At 43.8% G+C, this 25611-nt stretch overlaps 1 protein-coding gene and 1 long non-coding RNA gene across 3 annotated transcripts in view; one reads left to right on the forward strand and one right to left on the reverse strand.

Annotated features, from left to right (window-relative positions):
• The window catches only part of ccdc85ca (coiled-coil domain containing 85C, a), a 252960-nt gene that overhangs the window by 216012 nt on the left and 11337 nt on the right, over positions 1 to 25611 (forward strand). For both annotated transcript variants that reach the window (XM_043697135.1, XM_043697133.1), the window contains exon 3: positions 8485 to 8598. In XM_043697135.1, coding sequence (XP_043553070.1) covers positions 8485 to 8598 — 114 coding nt within the window. The remainder of the gene's footprint in view (positions 1 to 8484; positions 8599 to 25611) is intronic.
• LOC122553408 overlaps positions 22049 to 25611 on the reverse strand; it is a 15031-nt gene continuing 11468 nt past the window's right edge. Inside the window, exon 4 of the long non-coding RNA XR_006312700.1 lies at positions 22049 to 22060. This is a non-coding gene — a long non-coding RNA (uncharacterized LOC122553408). The remainder of the gene's footprint in view (positions 22061 to 25611) is intronic.

The following is a 25611-nucleotide window of genomic DNA, read 5'->3' on the forward strand; positions in this document are numbered from 1 at the left end:
CTGGATTTACTGTTTGTTTTACTCAGTGCCTCAAAACAAGTGGTTTTATTTTAACTAATCCAGTGTTGGAGACAATTTCTGTGCATCAATCCTCTTAAATGTCTCTAAACATAAGTGCAAATCATTGACAGACATTCGAAAATGCATGTGCTTCCTCCCCAATTTCCTCCAATTATTTGTCATTGAACAGTAAAATTGCCTGTATTAACAGTTATGAAAAAATATGTAGTTGAAATCCTGTGGGGGGGAATGCGTAGTAGGAGTGTGTGAAGACTCTAGTTTGAGAATGTAAAGTTTCCAAAACATATGTATGAAATGTCACAAGATTCCATTATCAACTAAAGCTTTCACAGAACGTAGAAGCATTAATCAACAATCAAGGATGTGCATTTATGTGGCAGCATCAGTGTGCTTCAGGACTAATTTTGAAGTGCAGTCACTGATGAAATGAGGGCTAACCTAGTTTTCCAAGGGATTAAACCTTCATTCTTTGAATAAGAGGACTAGATTTAGCAATGAGAACATCAAGCAGGTGAAGGCATGCAGGCAAGCTTAGCTCCATGGGCAGGCATGGATTGTTCAGTCTATCCAGGTGGAGGATTAACTGGGGATTCACCTGGGCTCGTATATTTTTGGAACAGACTAAAACTGTGGTTTTTGGTAGAAAGTGCAGGTTTGTAGTGTGTATCTTGAAATAGATGCTTGATATTGGCTTGAATTGTAAATTTCATCCCTTTCTGGAATTTACCCCACAGATATGTTCACAGATTCCCCAGAATCCAAATTAATCCAAACCCAATGTAACAACTACTTTACAGTTCCGGAGTTAGCTGTAATTGTCAACTATAATTTAGTTGTAGTTTAAAATAACTGAGATGGTGCTACTGTACCTCAAGATACTAAGCCCATTGTAAGTAATCAGTATTTCCCCGATGATCTGTGATTCAGCAGCACTATAAAGATTCTCTCAATTAATCGTTTAACCTTCAGCTCTCACATTGACCAGTACCACAGGTTGTATAAGCAGTGGCTGTGTTTTGACCAGGCAATCAAGGCCTGTGCAATACTGGGAGGGGTGTGTAAGGAAAAGACGATCCTAAACCCACACAGGAATCACCTTCTAAATGTCAAATGATGGACAGATTTGACTGAATTTATTATTTGACTTGATCTGGCCTAGTTTACACTCATCATTCATGGATATTTGATTGCAGGCTGTCCATAGCATATAATAATAAGTGGCATAATATCTAACACAAAAAGCTGGACAGATAAACCTGCATAGACCTGATATTCTAGTTCATCGCAACAGTTATAGAGCCACAGAAATTTACAGTATGGAAACAGACCCTTCGGTCCAACCTGTCCATGCCAACTAGATATCCCAACCCAATCTAGTCCTTCCTGCCTGCACACGGCCCATATCCCTCCAAACCCTTCCTATTCATATACCCATCCAGATGCATTTTAAATGTTGTATTTGTACCAGCCTCCACCACTTCCTATTACAGCTCATTCCATACACACACCACCCTCTGCATAAAAATGTTGCCCCTTAGGTCCCTTTTGAATTTTTCCCTTCTCACCCTAAACCTATACCCTCCAGTTCTGGACTCCCCCACCTCAGGGAAAAGATCTTGGTTATTTGCCCTATCCATGCCCTCATGATTTTATTAACCTTTCTAAAGGTCACCCTATTCATCCTTTCCCTATAGCTCAAATCCTCCAACCCTGGCAACATCCTTGTAAATCTTTTCTGAATGCTTTCAAATTTCACAACATCCTTCCTATAGCAGAGAGACCAGAATTGCACACAGTATTCCAAAAGTGGCCTGACCAATTGCTAATCCTTGCTGCAGCAAAACTTGCACTCCAGTGTGATCTGATTATTTATTTGATTTCTGCCAAGTTTCAGTTACATTCTTGGCAGACTGATCAAAAACAACTGAATGAAAGGCGTACGTGACTGATTTTGAGTTGATAGCAGAATAAGCTGATACTGTTGATATCTGAGCTCAAACATGTCATTGGTCCTGCATATCCCATCTCCTCTTAACTCACGAGTTGAATGTTTCACTCTGCTTGGAATGTTTTTTTATTTTTGTTGCCAATTAGTGCTGAATTATTGGTGTGTTTGCAGCTCTCAACCCAAAGGGATTTGAATTAAGATTATTTAAAAGCTCTGAAAGATTGTCTGAAAGAGAGATACTTAACTCCCACAAGCTGCATGAAAGGTATTCAAATTCAGCTCCCAGGAGTGAAACCATAATGTTTCTGATCCAACTACCTGAACATAAACATTTGCAGATTTATTTTTCCTTCCCCTCCTCCAACCAGCATTACATTATTAAGTCAATAGTTCAATACTTACTTAACTCTAAATTATTTGAACAGAATCTCCATTAAATGGCGGTGTTTCACCTTTTTTTCTATTAAATAAAATGGGCTAGGGCCAGCGGATACAGGACACAGGGAATATATCCAGTGCAAGAAAATAAAGACCCAAGGTCTCTCCATTAGAAATAGGAACAGGAGTAAGCTATTTGGCCCTCAAGCCTGCTCCGCAATTCAATAGGATCATGGCTGATCCAACACTCCTGACCTCCACTTTCTTGCCATTTCCCCATAGCCCTTGATTTCTAGACCAAGACTTCATTTGTGTTGAATCTAGGACCTGAGGGCACAGCCTTAGAGTAAAGGGAAGACCTTTTAGAACAGAGATAAGGAGAAACGTCTTCAGCCAGAGAACGGTGAATCTATGGAATTCACTGCCGCAGAGGCCTGTGCAGGCCAGGTCATTGAGACGGAGATAGATAGGTTCTTAATTGTAAAGGGGATCAAGGTTATGGGAAGAAAGTGGGAGAATGGGGCTGAGAAACATAGGAGCCACGATTGAATGACAGAGCAGACTTGTTGGACTGAATGGCCTAATTTCTGCTCCTATGTCTTACAGCGTGGAGGTACTGAGCTGTGGCTATCTGCTGTGTATCTCCAGGCAGCTTTTTGAGGTCACTCTGGTACATTTTGAAACTAAGTTGTGGCAGGCTGTCTGAAAGGAAACATTGCTTTGTTCCGCCTCTTCATGGACTTTCATTCCTTTGGGAGTGCACTGGTTAATCTCCCTGGAAGAATCACATAGTTGTTAGGCACTTTCGTAAACAAACGCCACACAAGTATTTTTTCATTAGAGGGCACCCCTCCTGACAGTCAAGTTTCAATCACATTCCTTTGAGAGCAATTTGGCCCAGCATCCACACCGGGCTTTCGCTATCCCCCCATCCTCAACCCCAGTTCTGGACATTTTTTTAACCTCTTTAGCTCGGATTTCCTGTGTCCACTCCTCATTATTGCTTACCTGAGGTCGGATCAGGCAGTGAAATTGAAGCTTCGTTTTTGTGTTTCTTTTTCATGTTGGTGCCAGTGATCTACATTTCACATGTATCTGCCATCTCAGCAAGTGAGTGTAGTTGTAAGTCACGTAGCACAAAAGTAAACCATTCGGTCCATCGCGCGTGTGATACTCTTTGAAAGAGCAGTCTGATTAAATTCTCCAGAGGCCGGCAGATAATGAAACTGCAAGAATATAAAGCCTGATGTTGTTGAAACATTGCTTCTCAGCTCCGGAAAGGTCCCATTTAAACAAAGAGAGAATAAAACACTTGGGTGATACTTTAGAATTACAGTGTAATTGGGCAATGAGAAAGGAAAGAGATAATGCGGACTTAATGAGGCAATGTTACAATAAGGTGTCAAATCTGCAATGATTTTTGAACCGCGGTTCCTACAGATCTAGGGAAAGGTTCCAACTCTGAACCGCCCAGGGACTGCTAAGTTTATGAACTGTGCGAATACTTAGACTGCAGCAGGCGTGTGGGAGGTCAGTGAGTGGCATTCTCGAGGGACGAATACCTGCTCCAGATCTGAGAGTGGCTGACAGCTGCACAGATGAATGGTCCCACTGGGCCCCTTCAGGGGTTTTGGACTGAAAAGGTCCCGGCCCTAGAGCACGGAATACACTGATCTCAACTGCTGGGATTAAGAGAAGCTCGAGAGATAGATTGTGATAAAAACCAGCTGTAGTCCCCCTACTGCAGAAAGGAAGTGGGGGGACATTCGTTGGTGGAGAGGTTGGTGATTACTTAAAGACAGCCAATTAGCTTTAGAACCCACTCTTTCCAAAACAAACCATCATTAGAAAGCAATTTGTCAGAGGAATGAATGCAGTTGGTATTTGCCCATATGAATCTCTGGGTCAGTTCCTGCTCTTCTGTTGAGTGTTTGCGAGTTTATTCCATGGATGGAATTCGTGAAGGTTATGTGGTTATGACAGGAAGAAAGTGTAGTGGTGAAGATTTGATTACGAGAAGAATAGGCTTTCTGTAGTGACTGTGCCATGTCATAAGGTGCGATGCGACTTGAGGAAGTAATAAGCCAAGGCCCCAGTGATATGGTCTAATTAATCTGTGCAGAGATGTTATGACACACCTCTGGAGTGGGCGGGATTGGAGCAGGCCATCTGGCTTAGAGTTAGGGACACTACAGCTGCACCACAAGATGCCCTTCCAGTGGCTTATAACCACACTCACACTGTAAGGGGTGGGTGTGCTCTGCCTGATATGTCAGACAATTATCACAAAGTAATTGAGTGGATCTATGTAATAACACTGACTTGTTTTAAAAGTGATTTGTAAGAAACTATGGTTTCTGCCAAAATAGTGCAGTGGAGGGGAATTAAACCTGGCACATTGATTTGGCATTAATTCATTATTCATTGGTATCCAATCAATGGGAATGATTCATAAATAACTTCTTTGTACCAGCTCCTCTCATACTTGTAGCGTAGCAGAAGTATTTTGCTCCTGGGTTTTCAGGTTCTATTTCACATTTATGTTGTGTGTGTTAGTGTCTGTAAACATGCTGACAGGTGTTAACTGAGGGTGTCAACTCATGCACTTTTTAAAAAATCAAGCTGAGTCTGCAGCCATTACTGGTTTAAAGAGTCACCACAACAAACATCATTCGTGATTCAACGCAGCAGCTCCCCCCTCCACTCCCATTAATAATTTATTCCATGTAGCACCACTGTATTTGCATAGCGACTAAAAGGAGATGTAGACGTTTGGGGGAGTTTGGGCCTTTCCCCTTGCACTGCCCAATAGCATCTGTTTGCTGATTTCTTCCTCGGATCACTTATGTAGACCACCAGATAGCAATGCCAATGTCATGAAGAATTGTGGTCACATTTTCTAATTGAGAACTGCTGCTTTGTGCTTAGGTCTCTTCCCTGCAATTGTCTTTCATTAATTAAGTGGGACTAGTACTGGGATAGGAGTGAGTGGATATATCCTTCAGGCTTCACCATTCAGACTGATGGTTGTGCCACTCCAATATGTAGGGCTACGTGAGTCAGTGTGATGGTAACTGATGCCCTTAACCATTAAATGTGGAACAAGTAGCTCTGACCTTTCCATGTTTTTAAGAATGCACAAGTCTGACTGCAGCCTTTGCAAACACCGATTTTAGCATGAATGTAACTCATTTGGATATGTTGATTCAGCTCCCTTACAAGCTCAGTGTCTCCTCTAGGCCACCATTCTTAAAGATCTCATAAGCCTTTTGAACAGAAATATTTGACACATAATGGTGACTGGGAAAAACACAGATGGTCAGAGGTGATTAACCCTCATCATTGTTACAGGCTGGTTCAGTGGGTGTTACTTCCCTTGGGTCAAATTCTGCTGCAGAAAATTAAGCACAGCATCTACCCTGCCACTTTAACACTGTATTTGGGGAGTGTTGGAATGTCCAATGTGCAGTCTTTGAGAGGGGGTGATGAGCTGAGACCTCAGCTGACGTCTCAAATGGATGTAAATTGTTCCCGTGTCACTGTTAGAAGAAGAGACCAAAAAACTGCAGATGCTGGAATCCAAAATAAACTGGCAGGCGGCTGGAAGAACACAGCAAGCCAAGCAGCATCATGAGGTGCACAAGTCAATGTTTCAGGTGTAACCCTTCTTCAGGACTGGGGGTTGGTGTGAGGGGAGCTACAGATAACGGGGGTGGCAGGGACAGGGTGGTGTCCCTTCCACTGCTCCCTGCCACCAACCAGATTCATTCCTCCCATTGACCAACCAGATCATGCGCTGTACCTGTCTCCACCTATCCCCACCACCACCCTGCCCTCCACCACTGTCTTTATCTGCAGCTCCCCCCACACCAACCCCCAGTCCTGAAGAAGGGTTACACCTGAAACATCGACTTGTGCACCTCATGATGCTGCTTGGCTTGTTTTGTTCTTCCAGCCTGCTGCTTAACTATTTGAAGAACAGCAGGGAAACTTTCACCAGTGTATCAACCAACATCTATCCCATGATCAGTATTGCTCATAACAGATTATCTGGACATTGTCACGTGGCCCTTTGTGGTGATTAAGCAGTGATTAAACCTCACAGATACATAGTTGTCTGGAGAGGTCAGATTATTAAAGGTGCCAAGCAAATACAAACTTTCTTTCCTACCTTTTGGTAACTTCAAAAGCAGGATTATTGCAGAGAGTAACGTCTGTGTTAAAGGAACATCAACAACATTATCACGTTTAACAGGCAATTCCTGTCATTTTAGCGACATTATAAATCTGGTCATAACACACGAGAGCATTATGCTGCTCTGACAAATCAGACAACACAACAAGCGAGAAGTAGTCCAATGCAGAATGAACTTGAGAGGCTGAAAGGTCTACCCCTCCTCAGATATTCCCCCACTGTATTTTCCTTTGAAATTACTAAAGACCCATTTAAAAACCCATTCAAAGACCAATATATACATTTAAAAGGTCCCATGCTTTTATTTGCCAGCTCCTGCTGCCCTTTGTCCAATCTCTATAACCAATACCTATTGGGATAGATCATGTATGCTGCCACCACAACTGCAGGGGGCACGTTCACTGCCCATCCCATCATAGTACCTGAGATGTCTCGGTGATGCATCAGAAGCTTAGGAGCAATAACATAAGGAATTTTAAAATGTTCAAAGTGAATTCAGTGCCTGGGATCTAACTGCCCCAATCCAAACATTGTTCCACCCTGCTCCTTCCCCATCAGTGGCACTACACATGCACATTTGGGTGGCCTGCTGTAAGTGCCCAACACTGACATCTGTGGAACCAACCTCCTCTGCCAGTAAATGGTATGAGATAATCTGATTTGTGCTAAGAACATAGGGATAGGAGTAGGCCATTCAGCCCATCAAAAAAGGTCTCTTTTTCCACCTTGTATTTGCTTCTTTTACATAGCACTTCAAAATCATGTCTTTTACTTCTCGATCTTTTTATGAACAGTAATAGTTTCTGATCCAATCTGTTCAGATCCTTCAAGGTTTTGAAAACTTGTATCAAATCTCCCCTCTGCCTTCACCTCTCTAAGAGACCAGTCCCAACTGCTCCAGTCTTTCCTCTCAATTGAAGTGTCTTAACCCTGGAACTATTCTCAAATGCCTCTTCTACATTCTCTGCAATGCATTCATGTCCTTCCTAAAGTATGATGCCCAGAACTGTCCACAGCACAGCCCTGGAGTCTAACCAGTTTCTGATATAAGTTCATAACATCCGTGCTCACTTATTTTATACCCCAATGAATGAAGCCTAGCATACTGTGCGTTTTATTAATCAGACACTCAATCTCTCCTGCTGCCTTTAATGACTTATTGTATATTTCCACCCAGTCTCTCAGCTCCTGTACCCCCTTTAGAATAGTACTCTTTATTTTATACTGTCACTCCAAATTCTTTGTGCCACAGAAGGAAAAGGCAGCGGAGTTTTGGACAGGCTTGAGCTTAGGGAGGGACGGAGAGGGTTGGGAGTCTATCAGTATGATAGAAAAATCAAAGCTCAGGGTGATAGGGAGGCAAGTACGTGTATGGAATGAGCTGCCAGAAGAAGTGGTGGAGGCTGGTACAGTTGCAACATTTAAGAGGCATTTGGATGGGTATATGACTAGGAAGGGTTTGGAGGGATATGGGCCGGGTGCTGGCAGGTGGGACTAGATTGGGTTGGGATATCTGGTCGGCATGGACAGGTTGGACCAAAGGGTCTGTTTCCATGCTGTATATCTCTATGACTCTATAGCATATCACCTCACATTTCTGTGTTTTGAACTTAATTGCCACCCCTATCCACCAACTCCACCAACTTGCCAATATCTGCCTGAAATGTTACACTGTCCTCCTCACAATCCTCCCAAGTTTTGTGTTGCCTGTAAACTTTGAAATTGTCCTCTGCCACTGAGACCTGGATTATTTATCAGAAAAACAAGGATCCCAAGGCTGATCCTTGGAGAACTCCACTGCCAACCTTACTCCAGCCCACAAGAATAGTTACTAATCCATTACCCTGTGTTACCTATCACTCACTCAGCCAATTTTATGTGCCTAGTAGCCTGTATAGGAAGTCTATTCTATCTACTGAAGATATTCTTTTTCTCCTTACAGCAGTCAAGCACCAGTGATCTGAAAGTAGGCCGTAAGCCTTACCCAATGCAAAACAAGTCAGACTCGCAGCATTCGTCACCACTGCCACCATCATTTCAGGAACCTACACAAAACGTGAGTAATGTTCAAATGGGGGTTGTAATTGATCTTTGCTGCAATCCCAGGTCAAATATGAAATTTACTTCCTTGTTCTGCACCAACTTCACGTTAGACCAGTGATCAGAGTCTTAACTGTATGAAAGTGTCCTTAACGCCATTAAGGTCTGGGACAATGTGCGCATGATCCCCACTCTGTTCTGGAACAGTGTGTATGTAATCCCCACTGTGCTCTGGGACAGTGTGCGCATGATCATCACTGTGCTCTGAAACTGTGTGCATGTGATCACCCTGGTGCTCTTGGACAGGATACACGTGATCCCTGCTGTGCTATGGGACAGTGTGTTTGTGGTTATTTCTGTGATCTGGGCCGGTGTGCACATGATCATCATTGCGTTTTGGTATAGTGTGCACATGATCCCCACTGTGCTCTAGGACAGTGTGTATGTGATCCCCACTGTGCTCTGGGCCAGTGTGCACATGATCACCACTATGCTCTGGGACAGTGTATGCGTCATCCCCACTGTGCTCTGGAACAATGTATGTGTGATCACCACTGTGCACTGGGACAGTGTGTGCATGATTCCCACTATGCTCTGGGACAGTGTGTGCATGATTTCCACTGTGCTCTGGGACAGTGTGTGCATGATTCCCACTATGCTCTGGGACAGTGTGTGTGTGATCTCCACTGTGCTCTGGGACAATGTGTGCATGATTCCCACTATGCTCTGGGATAGTGTGTGCATGATCTCCACTGTGCTCTGGTACAGTGTATGCTTGATCATCACAGTGCTATGGAACAGTGTTTGCATGATCCCCAATGTGCTCTGGAACAGTGTGTGTGTGATCATCACTGTGCTTTGGGACAGCATCTTAATGATCCCCACTGTGCTCTGGGACAGTGTGTCTGATCATAGCGGTATTCTGGGACAGTGTGTGCGTGATCCCCACTGTGCACTGGGACAGTGTGTGCGTGATTCCCACTGTGCACTGGGACAGTGTGTGCGTGATCCCCACTGTGCTCTGGGACAATATGTGTTTGATTCTCCCACTGTGCTCTGGGCTTGTGTGCCCACAATCCCCACTGTGCTCTGTGACAGTGCGTGCACGATCCCCACTGTGCTCTATGACAATGTGTGCATGATCCCCACTGTGCTCTGGGACAGTGCATGCACGATTCCCACTGTGCTCTGGGACTGTGTGTACATGATCACTCTGGCACTTAGTGACAGTGTATGATAGATTGAAAAGCACTCAAAGTGTTTGGTAATTTATAGTGACAGAAAGGGGAATCTGTTAGAGCACTGGCTTAGCCAGAGTGCCCTCCAGTTGCATGCTGGCAAAAACAATCGACAAAGTTTGTATGTATTAAAAGATTATTGCAGCTAACGAAACATGAGAAAACAATATCGAGTGAGAGCTCGATGAATCTCCAACAAAATCTTCAGCCAAGTGGATAATTTGAACAGCAGAGCTCTCGAGGCCAGGTTTTCAATTGTTTTTCCACAGGTCTGGGCTCATTAAGCTGTGTCCTTTACGCACGATTGCAATGAGAAATACATAATCCTATCAAGCACAGCATTATTCTGAACCTAATTGCACTCATACAGACACAGTTTCATCACTAATAACCTATGTGGCTCAACAGTGGCATGAATAATGACACAAGGGTTTGTGAATCTGTGATAACCGCAAGGTTATTTGTCTAAATTAGACCATTCATATTCATTTAAGGCTGGTATACGTGGAGTTAAGTGCGTTGCTTTTTGTATAATTGGCAGCAAAATCCAGGGTGATAGATGCCAGCTGGGATCTCGAAGCAGCAACAAACTGGATGTGCTCAGAGGGATTTAGTTGGAGTATATTGGAATTTGGAATGAGCATGTTATTTGCTTTTGTGCAGCATACTCTGAACATAGACCGTGTAAAAGGAAAAGAAAGAAAACCACTTTCAGGCTGCCCTGTTTTGCTGTTTCATATTGTTACACCGAGGACTATTAGATCATCCTGGCTGTGTTAGAGGGGATTGTAAGTTGTAACTGCTTTGATTGAAGAGCTGTTGCTACAGCCCCTCGTTCCTGAAATTGATTCCATCGTGAAATAATGAATATCGTGATTGCATTTTTTTTAAAGAAGGAGTTGCTTTTGTGTGGTGCCTTTCCCAAATCACAAAGCGCTTTCCCGCTAATGGATTACTTTTTTTGAAGTATATTCACTGTGGTAATGCACAAATGGCAATAGCTCATTTGTGAACAGGAAGCTCCCACAGACAGCAGTGTTGAAATACCCAGATAATCTGTTTTAATCATTTTGATCCCCGAACTGTTTAAAAATAGCGGTGTGAGGCCTTTCCCATCTACTGAGGGGGTCAAACAGGGCTTTTGTCACATCCAAAAGACAGCACCTCCCATAGTCCTGTGCACTACTGAGGGAATGCTGCATTGTTGGACTGAAGTTTGTGTTTAACTCTCTCTGCAGTGGGTCATAAATCTATAGCCATCTGACTCCGTATGCTACTCTGACATTTACATGTGAAACCTAACACTATCTTAGCCCAACATTGCTCTCATAGGTAAGGCTTCAGTCCTGGACTATGTTTCCTGACGCTCTGCATTTAGAGCTGATGTGGGGGCTTTCAAATGAGTTTAGTTTTCTCCAAGGATAATGAATTTCAGTAACTTCTAATTACCAGAGGCTCTGCAACAAACAAAACAGCAAGGAACAGACAAAAGCGACAAGATTAGCAAATCCGACCACACTTTCTGCTCAAGTTGTAAGCGCTGTCTTCACTAAGATGTATATCCATATTTTAATCTTCCCAATAGCACTAACCTTTGTTGAAGAGATGCAGAGGAATGCCCTGGTGGACATAATGGTTCTTAAGTTTTTACTCCCTCACTCTAAGTAAGCAAATGGCCTCAGCTTGAAGTCTTCCTGTTATAGCATAGAACCTGGAATGGTATCGCACAGGAACAGGCTTTTCAGCTCACCATGTCTGTACTAACCGTGATGTTATTCTAAACTAATCCCAACTGCCTGCCCATGGTTCATATTACTCTATTCCTGCCGGTTCACCTGTCTGTCTCAATATCTTTTCAATGTTGCTAACATATCTGTTTCTACCACTTCCCCTGGCAGTTCCAGGCACTAACTACCCTAAAATAAAATACTTGCCCCACACATCTCCTTTACACTTGACCCCTCTCACTTTAAACCGATGCCCCCTAGTATGTGACATTTTCACCCTGGGGAGAAAAGATTCTGACTATCCACACAATCCGTGCCTTCATAATTTGATATACTTGTATCAGGTCATCCCTCATCCTCCGACTCTCGCTCTAGCAAAAACAATCAAAATCTGTCCAACCACTCCAATTCAGGCAACATCCTATAAACCCCTTTGCACCCTCTCCAAAGCCTCCAGTTCCTTCTTGTAGTGTGGTGACCAGGATTGCCCACAGTATTCCAAATGTGGCCTAAATAAGGTATTATACAGCTAGAACATGACTTGCCAACATTTATACTCGGTGCCTCGACTGATTATGGTAAGTGAACCATATGCCTTCTTTACCACCTTATCCACCTATGTTGCCACTTTCAGGGAGCTGTGAACTTGCACACCACGATTCCTCTGTCGATCAGTGGTCCTACGGGTCTGGCCGTTTACCATAGACTTTCTTGTTGCATTTGACCTCTCAAAAAGCATCACCTCACTCTTGTCCAGATTAAACTTATTCTGACATTTGTCTGCCCAGTTTCCAACTGATCTGTATCCTGCTGTATCTTTTGAAACCTTCCTCACTAACCATAACTCCACCAGTTTTTAAGTTGCCTGCAAACTTACTAAACAGACCATCTATATTTTCATCAATTCTTTTATATAGGGGTCACATCACTGATTCTTAGGGAACACAACTGTTCACAGGCCTCCAGTCAGACAAAACGCCTTCCCACAACTACCCTCTGTCTCCAAGACCAAGCCAACTTTGTATTCAACTTACCAGCTCACCATGGATACATGTTACTTAATCTTCTGGACCAGCCTACTATGTAAAGTTCATTTAGACAATATCCATAGCCCTACACTTATCAATCATCTTCATTACTTCCTGAAAAAGCTCAATCAAATTTATGAGACAAGACCCTTCCACAAAGCCATGCTGATTGTCCCTAACAACTCCATTCTTTTTCAAATGCGAGTAAATCCTGTCCCTAAGAATCTTCTCCAATAATGTCCCTATCAATTATGTAAAGCTCACCAGTCAATAATTTCCTGCATTATTCCCCTGTTGCCATTCTTGAACAAAGGAACACAAGCTAATTCTCAGTGTTCTGGGGCCTTGTCTGTGGCTAAAGAGGATATAAGATCCTTGTCAAGGCTCTAGAAATCTCCTGTCTTCCCTCCTTCAGTATCCTGGGATAGATCCCATCAGGCCCTGGGCACTTACCTACCTTAATGAATTTCAAGACACCCAACCTCCTTCTTCATATCAACATTTCCTAGAATATCAATATACCCCTCTCTAATCTTACTATCATTCATGTCCTTCTCTATGGTGAATACTGAGACAAACTAGTTGTTAAGGACCTCACACACTTCCTCTCGCTCCATGCTTAAATTCCCTCCTTTGTCCTTGAGTGGACCTACCTTTTCCTGAGCTACTCTCTTGCTCCTAATATATGTATAAAATGCTTTGGAATTCTCCTTACTCCTACTTGCCAAGGATATTTCATGGACACCTTTAGCCCTCCTAATTCCATGTCTGAGTTCTTTCCTGCTTCCTTATGTTCCTCAGGGACCTTATCTGATTTCACTTTCCAAAATCTTACATATGCTTCCATTTTTGACTAAACTTTCAATGTCTTTTGTCATCCAAAGTTCCTGGATCTTACCATCCTTACCTTTCATCCTCACAGGAACATGCTGGTCCTGAACTCTGATCAACTGGCCTTTAAAAGACTCCCACATGTCAGATGTGCATTTACCCTCAAACAGCCACGCCCAATCTAATTCTCCAGTTCCTCTCTGGTACTTGCTTCCAATTTAGCACTTTCACCCGAGGACCAATCTTCTCCTTATCCATAACTATTTTCAATCTAGCAGAATTAAGATCTGGCAAAATGCTCCTCCATCGAACCTTTGATCACCTGGCCTAGTTCATTCTCCAGTACAAGGTTCTAGTATGGCCCCTTCCCTAGTTGTACAATCTGCAAATTGTTTCAAGAAACCCTCCTGGATGCACCTAACACATTCTGTCCCATCTAAGTCCCTGACACTGAAGGAATCCCAGTCAATATTAGGGAAGTTAAAATCACCCACGAGAGAAACCCCGGTTGTATTTAATCTTTCCATGATCTGCTTACTCTATCTCCTGCTGGCTATTGGGAAGCCTATAGCATAACCTCAAAATAGTGATTGCTCATTTCATATTTCTGAGTTCTATCTATATGGCCTCGCTGGGTGAGCCCTCCAAGATGTTTTTGCTTAGTGCGACTATGACATTCTCCTTAATCAGTCACACAACTCCCCAGCCCTTTTACACTCCTCTCTATCACACCTAAAACATCTGAACCCTGCCAGTCCTATCCATCTCTCATTCAGAGGTTGGAGAGAATGGCTGCCACATTGAAATCCCATGTACTAATCCAGGCTCTCAGCTCATCTATCTTATCTTGCATTAAAATAAATACACTTCAGACCATCAGTCCTGCCTGTTCTTCCTATTAGACATACTTGATTTAACCTTTACATTCTCAATCACTCTACATGCTGGCCTACTACTCTGCTTCCCACCCCTCTGCCACACTAGTTTAAACCCACCCAAGTGACCTTAGTAAACCTCCCTAACAGGGTATTGGTGCCCCTCCATTTTAAGTGCAACCTGTCCTTCTTGTACAGGTCCTTCCTGCCCTGGAATAGATCCCAATGGGCCAGATATCTGACGCCCACTCTCCTATGCCAGCTCTTTAGCCACACATTCAACCGTATTATCTTACTTTTGGCCCGGGCTTTTAATGAAGGGCTTTTGCCCGAAACATAGATTTTCCTGCTCCTCGGATGCTGCCTGACCTGCTGTGCTTTACCAGCATCACTCTGATCTAAACCCCCCTTACTTTTGGCCCCACTAGCACATGATTCGGGGAGTAATCCCGAGATTACAACCTTAAATATCCTTCTTATCTAACTCCCTTTGCAGGACCTCATCTCTCTTTCTGCTTATGCTGTTAGTACCAATATGGACCACAATCTCTGGTTGCTCGCCTTTCAGTATATCCTGTGCCCGTGCTGAGATACACTTGGCATTCCTGGAGTCTGGCTTGAGTTCCTACCACTCTCTTACGCTTTGACCCTCCCTGCTGTACAACAATGCGAGCCGTGGTGCTACTGATCTGGATGCTGCTGATGCTTTCCCTTATGAGGCACCCCACCCCTCAACAGTATCATGCTTGAGAGGGGATAGGCCACAAGGGCACCTCTACTGTCTTCCTGCCCACTTCTGCTTGATCCCTCATCCAGAAACTATGACCTGGAGTTTTCGACTCCCCAGTCAATGGATACAGATTCCCAGTATCCAACCTATGAAGCACACGAAGTGTTTTATATGTTTCAATTAGATCACCTCAATGTTTCTGAAGTCCAGATAGAGTGGCAAGAGGCAGCTGCATCTCGGGAGGGCAAATTGGGCCAGGCCAATTGTTGAACCCCAGATATCCAAATCCCAGGCTTAGAGTCATTAGCATAAGGGCAAATGTTCCATTCTGCTGCAATTAAGAAGGAGGAACAGAGCCCCAGAAATGTTTGGACATACTTTGTTACTAAACAGTCATGGCTCCCATGGTGCCAGTTTGCTTCTAATGTAATAAAACATCTTAAGGAGAGATCTCCCTTCATAGAAGTGTAATTAAATGAAATTGGATACTGACCACACAAGGAGATATTAGAAAAAGCAAATACCAAGAATGCTGAAAATCTGTAATTAAAACACAAAAGGAGTGTGCTGTGATGATGGATTCATAAGATTAAGGGTGCTACGGTGGCTCTGGGGCTAGCACTGTTGCCTCACAGAACCTGGATCCCGGGTTTGATTCCAGCCTTGGGTGACTGTGTGGAATTTGCACATTCTGCCCATGTCTGTGTGGGCTTCCTCCAACTACTCTAAATTCCTTTTGCAGTTCAAAGACGTACAGGATAAAGGTGGATCGGCCATGTTAAATTGCCACATAGTATTCAGGGGGATACAGGTGGCTTCGCCATGGTAAATTTGGGATTATGGTGATAGGGGTCTGAGTGGATGCTCTTCAGAGAGTCAGTGCAGACTCGAGGGGCTGAATGGCCTCTTCCTGCATGGTAGGGATTCTATGATTCTGAATCTTGAAATACTTAGACATAATTAATTTTTGGTCAAGATGTTTTCCTGTAAGACAAAGCCTGCAAAGCCTGGCTGCTAATGTTACTTGTAAAAGTGGAATTCAGTTATGATTGTAAGTTACTACTGTGTGAACCCCTGGAATGCTATACCTTTTGTGTTGACAAGGCAACTTGAAAGAGAGAGATTTCAAAAGGCAAAGGTGCAAGTGTGGACCAAAGCGTTGTAAATGTCACATTGTAAATGTTGAGGATAGACACTAGGCATCCCTGCTCATCCATTGGAAAGAACAGAGACTCTCTGTCTCTGAGTGCTGAAAGCTGATCAGCAAGGAAAGGATGCAGGCCAAAAGAATTTTAGCTTACCTGCAAAGCCAAGAATCAATGCCCAATTGTGAACATCAACATTCTTGGTATCACCCAACATAACAGTTGTAAATGTCCACTATCTCTTCTCCAACATGCTGAAGACAGATTTGTGCACCTTTCAACTTCTGTCCTTTCCTCAGCTTGTGTGTGTGTGTCTCTGTCTCTGTCTGTGCGTGTGTGTGTCTATGTGTGTGTGTGTGTGTCTCTGTCTGTGTGTGTCTATGTGTGTATGTCTATGTGTGTGTGTTTGCGGAGGGGCATGTGGAACAGGCGGTGGAGATACAATTTGGTCTTCTTTAGTTGCCTGTGGCAACGGGATCTATCATTGGCTTTTCAGTAATTTTAACTGGGAGATGAAATGAAGAATATATTCTCCAGAGATTTGAATAAGGGAGCGGTCTTAATTTGTGGGAAGATTGGATTGAAGGCAATATTGCTAACATGATTTTTACACACAACATTGAACATCCCTTGTTTTAATCTACTTTCCATTTACTGGTTCGGTATAAAATGCAAAGAAAGTACTGTAAATGTTGAAATAAAAGCAAAGTGTAAGAGAAACCTGTCTGGTCTGGCAGGATCTGTGGAGAGAGAAACAGATAATTTTTGTAAGTACTAACTTAAAATCATAACTGATTTCACCAGAACCCAAGACTCAAAATATTCTCTGTTTCTCTAGTCACAGATGCTGCCAGACCTGCCAAGTTTCTCCAGCACTTTTGGTTTCTATTTCAGTATGAACTGGGTCAGGGCTGAGCCAGACTGATGAGCTATGCTTAATGGCAGAGATGAAAATGCAACCTCCAACTACAGCCTTGTGTATGATTGCATGGGTATTGTGCACTAATTGATCACTCAGACAGTGTGCAGAGTTACTGCTGACATGTGGCCATATGGGTAGACTAATGGCAGCTGGTGGAGGCATTGGGTGTGTTGATGCATTGGCACAGACATATGGTGCACACCGAATCATGCTTTACTGAAATATCTTGCTGTCAAATGGGGCAATTATTTTCTTGAAGCTGTACCAACACCTTCCTTTCACTGGTCTATTCTTCAAAACTCCAAAGGGTTAGGAGTTCAGACCTAATTTACTCGACAAACCATTGTAGAGCAACTCTGTCATCCGAGAGATCAATCTGATGGACATTTACTCTACCAGCTCCTAGGAATGTATATCCCTCCTTTAAATATGGACACCGAACTGCACACAGCATCTCCTATATAAACTTACCAAAAACACTATGCAGTTATAGTATGGCTTCCTTATTGCAAACACATTGCATTATAATTGGGTGTCATGGCAATGACAGCCTCATGAGAATGAGGGTGAACAGACTACTACATGATTAAGGAGGGTGAGGATGTCTCAAAATCGTGTGCTGTTCTCACAATGCTTCCATTTCATGGCAACACTCCCAAGAATAATACTTTCTTCTGGAACTCTCCTAGAATTTCTATCTGCTCTTTCCACTCCTCTGTCCTTTCCTCAGAGCCTGATGGTTTTTTTCAGGCAGCGCGTTTCAGGTTGCAACAAAAATCTGAGCTGATCTGGCTGGAAAAGCTCAGCATCGCTGGCAGCTTCTTTGAAGAGAAATCAGAGTGAATGTTTCAGGTCCGGGTGGCCCTTCCTCAGAATTCCCTCCCCTCATCCTACTTTCTGCATAAAACCTTTTTTTTAACGAAGGGTCACCGGGCCTTACAGTATGGAAACAGGCCTTTCAGCCCAACAAGTCCACACCAACACTCCAAAGAGTAGCCCACCCAGACCCATTTCCAGACCCTTTATTTACCCCTGACTAATGCACCTAACACTATTGGCAATTTAGCATTGCCAATCCACCTGACCTGCACATCTCTAGATTGTGGGTGGAAACCAGAGCACCCAGAGGAAACCCACACAGACACGGGGAGGATGTGCAAACTCCACACAGACAGTCACCCTAGGCGGGAATCAAACCCAGTCCCTGGTGCTGTGAGGCAGCAGAGATAGCCACTGAGCTACTGTGCCATCCCATGAGACAAGTGCTCCTTCCTTTGAAACATGTACACACTGGAAACCAAGCCCGCGAACTTGGAGAACAGTGAAGTGGTTTCATTCATATTGAAACCTCAAACACCACCTTGGAAAGTATTTCCAGACTGAATCTCGTCACATTTTCTGATAAAGCTTTGTGCTAGGCTGGGAACAGTATACCAAGGGCACTCATGTGAAACAGCCCACCAGATAAAGCTGGTGAGAGGCTTGTCCATCCACACCAGCAAGGCTGCCATCCCTCCTGAGCTTGCTTCTTGTAACCAGAGCAATGATGGCCATGGCTGTAGATGGTGGCGGGATGACGCGGATGGTGGCATAACAACAAATCATAACCTCGGATTACTTACAGACATCTCAAACTTTTAATTTACAACATGCATTATTTAAATGAAAACACATAGCCAAAAGGTGATGGCAGATGAAAGTTCAGTCGTCAACTGCGAGGAATGTCACACCTGAAAAGGAGACCTTCAAATGTCAACCCTTAAAAATGAAAGATGCTTTTCAAAACAACCTGGATTGTTGTAAGGCCTTAAGGTGCAGCAGAAGTAGGCCATTCCGCCCATCGAGTCTACACTGCACTTCAATGACATCATGGCTGATCTCATAATCCTCAACTCCACTTTCCTGACCTTTCCCCATAACCCTTAATTCCCTTACTAATTAAAACTCTATCTGTCTCTGGCCTTAATTTTATCAGTAATATCCAACTCTATGGCCTTAATGTTCACAGAAGCTGATTACTAAATCTTTTAAACTCTTTCTGTTCAATTAACATTTTTAACCTGTGTCTGTGTCACATTATTCTCTTTAGTGGCTATTCTGTTTAGTGGCTAATAAACTCACCGTTTTGTTCATTCAAGAAAGCCTGGTTAAAGTAGATCATTTTAAAATGTAAAGTCATTTGGATTGGAAAAAGGTGTCCACGAGGTAAGGGATTTTTTAAAAAATGAACCATGTTCTGAGTAACCGAGAGAGGGCATGGATTAAGAAAGGGATTTAGTTCATCCCTCTTCACCTGGGAGCGTAGTCTTTCATGCTGGGGTGAAGAATTCCCTCCAGAATCATAACAAATTAGGGACCCTTGTCTGGGATAGGACTTATGCCTGAAAGGCACCTGCACATCCACCAATATCATTTATTGTATCCGTTGCTCCTGAAGCGGTTTCCTCTACATTGGGGAGACTTGATGCCTCCTCGCAGAGCGTGTCAAGGAACATCTCCGGGACACCCGCACCAATCAACTCCACTGCCCTGTGGCCCAACATTTCAACTCCCCCTCCCACTCTGCCGAGGACATACAGGTCCTGGGCCACCTCCACCACCGCTGCCTCACCACCCGACGCCTGGAGGAAGAACGCCTCATCTTCCGCCTCGGAACACTTCAACCCCAGGGCATCAATGTGGACTTCACCAGTTTCCTCATTTCCCCTCCCCCCACCCAACCTCAATTCCATACTGTAGGGAAACTAATCATGTCACTGAAACCCAGTGGTTTTACTTTACTGAATTTACAGGTTTGAACTGTCTTGTGCTCATCGCATTCTGCACGACTGATTAGAAAAGAGAAAAATCAATTCCTCTTCTTGACCTTCTGTGTAGGGCAAAGATCGCAAGATTGGGTGTGGGAATTCATTAGGTTTAAGCATGAGTCAGTGACAGGGCTTGGCATCATAAGTCATTGAAGATCCTATACTATGTGCTAACATCTTCAGAGACACGTTTCCTGTGCCAGTGCAAGAATATTATTATATTTGTGAAGAACAGTTGATCCCTGTTTGAGTATAGAAAAGAATTTTATTTCTTGACTTGTTTTGGTGGTACTTCTGAACTAGTTATTAAGAGATGTCCATTTTCAGCCACAGGTTCCAGGCTTCAGGATGGTTTCTCCCAGATTAATACTAATTCCAAAACCAAAAGAACTGCGGAAGCTGGAAGTCAGAAACAAAAACAGAAATTGCTAAAAAAAACAAAGCAGATCTGGTAGCATCTTTCGAGAGAAATCAGAGTTAGTGTTTTGGGTTCTTCAGAAATTTCTGAGTTTTTCCAGCATTTCATTACAGTCAGAAGTAAAGCCACAATTTTCCGAGGTTTGAGTCTGGGAGACAAAAACAGAAATTGCTGAAAAAACTCAACCTTCTGAAGAACTCAAAACATTAACCCTGATTTCTCTCTACGGGCGCTGCCAGGCCTGCTGAGTTTTTTTCCAGCAATTTCTGTTTTTCTCTCCCAGACTCAAGCCTCGCAAATCTAATGCAATTGTAGCTTTGCTTCTGACTGTAATGAAATGCTTTTGTATTAAACAATGCCTTCACATCTTAAGAGGAGTAAATAAATAAAATGAATGGCATTTTAAATACAGTGCGTCAGCTGTGACACAATTGTAGCACTCTGAGTCAGAAGATTGTGATGCAACTTGATAGGATCAATACAGGAAAACATGTGTCCTCTTGTGGTGGAGACTAGTGCCAGAGTACACAGTTGAAGAATATGTAGTCTCCCTTTTAAGAGAGATGATGATTTTCTTTCCTTTTGGCTTCCTCAGGAAATAGTGCCTTGAACTTATTCAGTACTGAGTTAGGTAGGTTTTGAAAACCAAGGGAATCTAGCATTTTGGGGAATAGACAGGAACACAGCATTGAGACCATAACCAGGCCAGCGTTGAAAGATCAAATAGCCTACGCCTGTCCTAAGTCCTGTAAAGTATGAGTTTAATTCCTACTCCAGGATTTGAACACAGAAATCTCACCCGGCCCTTTAGTGCAGCAGTGAGGAAGTGCAACACTGTTGAAGGTGCTGTCTTTCAATCCACATGATATGTTAAATGGAGAGCCTCAACTTCTGTCGGATGTGGATGTAAAAACAATTCAATGGCAATATTTCAGAGAAGAGTGGGGGAGCCATCCTTGCTGTCCTGCCCAGTATTTATCCCTCCATTAACATGGCAAAACCAGATTATTTAATTGGTATCATCTTGCTGTTTGGGAGGGGTTTGCTGTTGCCAGATTGGTTGCCTCGTTCCCTAAATGGTGGCTACATTTAAAACTTACCTCACCAGTTGTAAGGTACTTGCAGACATCCAGTGATCGTGAATGGTGCCATGTGAATGCACCTTTTATTCCTCTTCAATCTGCATATTCCCAAACTACTAGGGAGCAAGCCACAATTTACTGATAAAGCCCAAATCATGCTGTATTGAAATCTCCAGTTACTTAAAATAAAATTTCAGGAATGCATACAGAATACATGCAGGAGTTTCCATTGCCTACTCTTGCTGGGTGAAGATTGTTATCAGCTTTGTGATGCTAGGAAGCATTATGTTAGCTCAGGATTTCAAGCTTTAAATCTGAACTCTAACCCTGCCATCCCATGCACCCTAGTGTCGACTGGCAATATTGCATTTTCTTGTTAAAGAACATTTAAACATGATGCCCCTACTCCACGCTGTTGCACAGCAGTCCAAACTCCAAGGATCAAAATAGGTTCATTTAACTGGTCGCTGTGAAAAGAGCAGTGGATTTGTTCAGGGCTAGGAAATCCCACCCCAATTAAAACCACCAAATATGAGTGATGGGCAACAATATTAGAGGGGATGTGTGTTCCGCTCAAATACTTGATAGCTCTGAATATGACAGTAGGAGACAATTTTATATTAATCTAGTGTGTAGCTGTCAGCCCTTGTTACCCTGGTTTGTGGTGTTGACCTGCTGAGTGCATTCAACTTGGAAAAGACAAACTCGCAATTATATAACAGGTTCCATGAGCTCAGTATGTCCTGAAGTGTTTTAGAATGGATAATGTGGTCACTAGTAATAGGAAGCGTGATAGTCAATGGACACAGCAAGGTTCCCCAGCTGCAGTGCGATCGTGACTGGTTAGTCTGTTTAAGGTGTTGGTTGAAGGGTAAATGTTGAACAGGATTCCATCCTCTGTTACCATCTCATCTGAAAGTATGATCACAATCATCTTTCTTCAGTGGAGTGTCGACCGAGAGTGGGTGCTCACACCTTCATTCTGGGTCTGACTCTGAGCAAAAGGGTTATTACTGAGCAAAAGTCAACAACTTTAGAAGTCAGCAATTTAGCAGACAGTGCAGGCCTCTTCTTTCCAGGACGTTTGTGTGGTTGACACCCAGCAACCCACAGTGATTCAGTGGGTTCATCCGGTCAGTAGCTGGTCTTGCCACAAAGTTATAATTAATTACTCTTTTAAAAATTAGCCCAATTGCCCATGTTCCAGTCAAATGGGACAGCACAGTGACTCAGTGGTTTGAACTGCTGCCTCACAGTGCCAGGGACCAGGGTTCAATTCCATCCTCAGGCAACAGTCTGTGTGGAGTCTGCACATTCTTCCTCTGTCTGTTTGGATTTCCTCGGGTGCTTTGGTTTCCGCCCGCAGTCAAAAATGTGCAAGTTTGGAGGATTGGCCATGTTAAATTGCCCATAGTGTCCAGCAATGTGCAGGCTAGTAGGTGGCTTAGCCATGGGAAATGCAGGATTGCAGGGGTGAATCCCAGTGGGATGCTCTTCAGAAGGTCGTTATGGACTTGATGGGCGAAATGACCTAATTCCACATTGTAGGAATTCTATGAAATGCATTTAAAATGCAAGCAGCTGAATTTTCATGACTTTTATTTGTAAGACAAAAAATCATTCTTCCGGAATGTGCTTAAGTTCCAAAACAAGGTGAGTGACACTCATTTAATGCATTTCCTTTATTTAAGTGCTTGTATTCGAAAAGTTAGCAAGTGCGGTGCAAAGTTTCAGGGCAGGTTCAACACAAGGAAATAGATGTGTCCCATCTACACAACTGAGCAGGTTTCCCAACCTGCTGTTATTGGCAGGGGTTTGTTGCTTTAATGCTAATGAGCAGAATGCGTTGGAAATGTGAGAAGTGTAGGCAAATGCACTCTGGGTCATCTGCTCCGACTGACCCATTTTATAGCCTGGGTAATAATATTTTCCTTTGCTTGATTAGAACTAGTGCTAGAGATTGAGCAGTGGCCAGTGTACACGGTGAACAAACACAGATTATTCCAGCAGGAAGCAGACACTCTCCCGACAGGAGGCTAGCTGTCCCTTTCTTCTGATTTCACAGTTAATAGGGTTGTCTCCATGTGCAGCCGCACATGAAAGTGGAATATTTTCAGATATGAAACCTGTGTCGGAGGAGGATGGGAAAGGGTTGACGGCTGAGAGAAACTGTGGGTTGGAGGAAAAGGAAAGAGGAATCTATTAATAGTGTGGTATAAAACTGGAGAACAGAAAGGTAAAAGTGTATCAGCAGAGCCGTCTTGAACTGTGCTCACATGAAGGGAATTTTATTTGGCTTTAGATACATCTTAATTGAGAAGAGCGATTTGACCAATTTAACAGAATAGAAAAGAAAATCTAACCTTGGCTTCTGCATCTTCAGGATACTTCAAAATGCTTCACAAACTGAAGTGCAGTCAGTTGTTTTATAGACAGCTTGTGAAATACAAAGTCCTCCAAAGACGTATGAGGCAAATAACTAATCATTAAAAACAGAAAATGCTGGAATAGCATAGCGGCTCTGCGAGCATCACTGGCAGAAGAAACAGAGTGAGCCTTTCAGGTCATTGACCCATCCGTAACAGCTTTGAGAAATTAACAGTGTGATGGATTAGGAGCAAGTAATAAGTGGATGTGGAATGTTGGGAAGGAATGTGGAAGGAAGGTCTCTGAAAAGACAGAAAGTGGGAAAGATTAAATGACCAAAATTTCCATGATGTAAAGTACAATTAAAAAGGATGTGTAGAGGAGGTGTGAATGGCAGATGCACAGAAAGTTCTGCCGAGACAGCGTGGAAAGGAGAGGACTAAAAGAATGAGCAAAACCAGCGAAGAAGGAGGAAGCCTCAACTTCATCTAAAACTGTTGAAATTGACTCCAGAGAGCTAAAAAGTTCCCAGTGTTCCACATCTTGCATTATGCTCCCTCTGCTCCAATCCCAACCTCACCATCAAACCAGCGGATAAAGGGGGTGCAGTGGTAGTCTGGCGCAGTGACCTCTACACTGCTGAAGCCAGACGCCACCTCGAAGATACCTCTTCCTACTGCCCCCTCGACCATGACCCCACCCCCCATCACCAAACCATCATCTCACAGACTATACAGAACCTCATCACCTCAGGAGATCTCCCATCTACAGCTTCCAACCTCATAGTCCGGGAACCCCGCACTGCCCGGTTCTACCTCCTTCCCAAGATCCACAAGCCTGACCACCCCGGCCGACCCATTGTATCAGCCTGCTCCTGCCCAACCTAACTCATCTCTACCTACCTTGATACCGTTATCCTCCCAGTTCAGGAACTCCCCACATACGTTTGAGACACCATCCATGCCCTCCTCTTCCTCCAAGACTTCCATTTTCCCGGCCACCAACGCCTCATCTTCACCATGGACATCCAATCCCTCTACACCTCCATCCGCCATAACTAGGGCCTCCATTTCTTCCTCTCCCGACGTCCCCAACAGTATCCTTCCACCGACACTCTCATCCGTTTGGCTGAACTGGTCCTCACCCTGAACACTTTCTCCTTCAAATCCTTCCACTTCCTCCAGACCAAAGGGGTAGCCATGGCCACCCGTATGGGCCCCAGCTATGCCTGTCTCTTTGTCGGCTACGTGGAACAGTCCATCTTCCATAGTTACACCGGCACCACTCCCCACTCTTCCTCTGCTACATTGATAACTGCACCGGCGCTACATCGTGCTCCTGCGAGGAGGTTGAGCAGTTCGTCAATTTCAACACATTCCACCCCGACCATAAATTCACCTGGACCATCTCTGACACCACTCTCCCCTTCCTGGACCTCTCCATCTCCATTAATGATGACCGACTTGACACTAACATTTTTTACAAGCCCATCGACTCCCACAGCTACCTGGATTACACCTCTTCCCACCCTACCTCCTGCAAAAATGCCATCCCATATTCCCAATTCCTCCGCCTCTGCCGTATCTGCTCCCAGGGGGACCAGTTCCACCATAGAACACACCAGATGGCCTCCTTCTTTAGAGATCACAATTTCCCTTCTCACGCATCTTATCCACATCCCGCATCTCCACCCTCAAACCCCATGCCTCCAACCGTAACAAGGACAGAACCCCCTTGGTCCTCACCTTCCACCCTACCAACCTTCGCATTAACCATATCATCCACCGACATTTCCGCCACCTCCAAACGGACCCCACCACCAGGGATATATTTCTCTCCCCACCCCTTTCTGCCTTCCG

This window comes from Chiloscyllium plagiosum, chromosome 10, assembly GCF_004010195.1.
Source record: "Chiloscyllium plagiosum isolate BGI_BamShark_2017 chromosome 10, ASM401019v2, whole genome shotgun sequence".
Classification (NCBI taxonomy): domain Eukaryota; kingdom Metazoa; phylum Chordata; class Chondrichthyes; order Orectolobiformes; family Hemiscylliidae; genus Chiloscyllium; species Chiloscyllium plagiosum.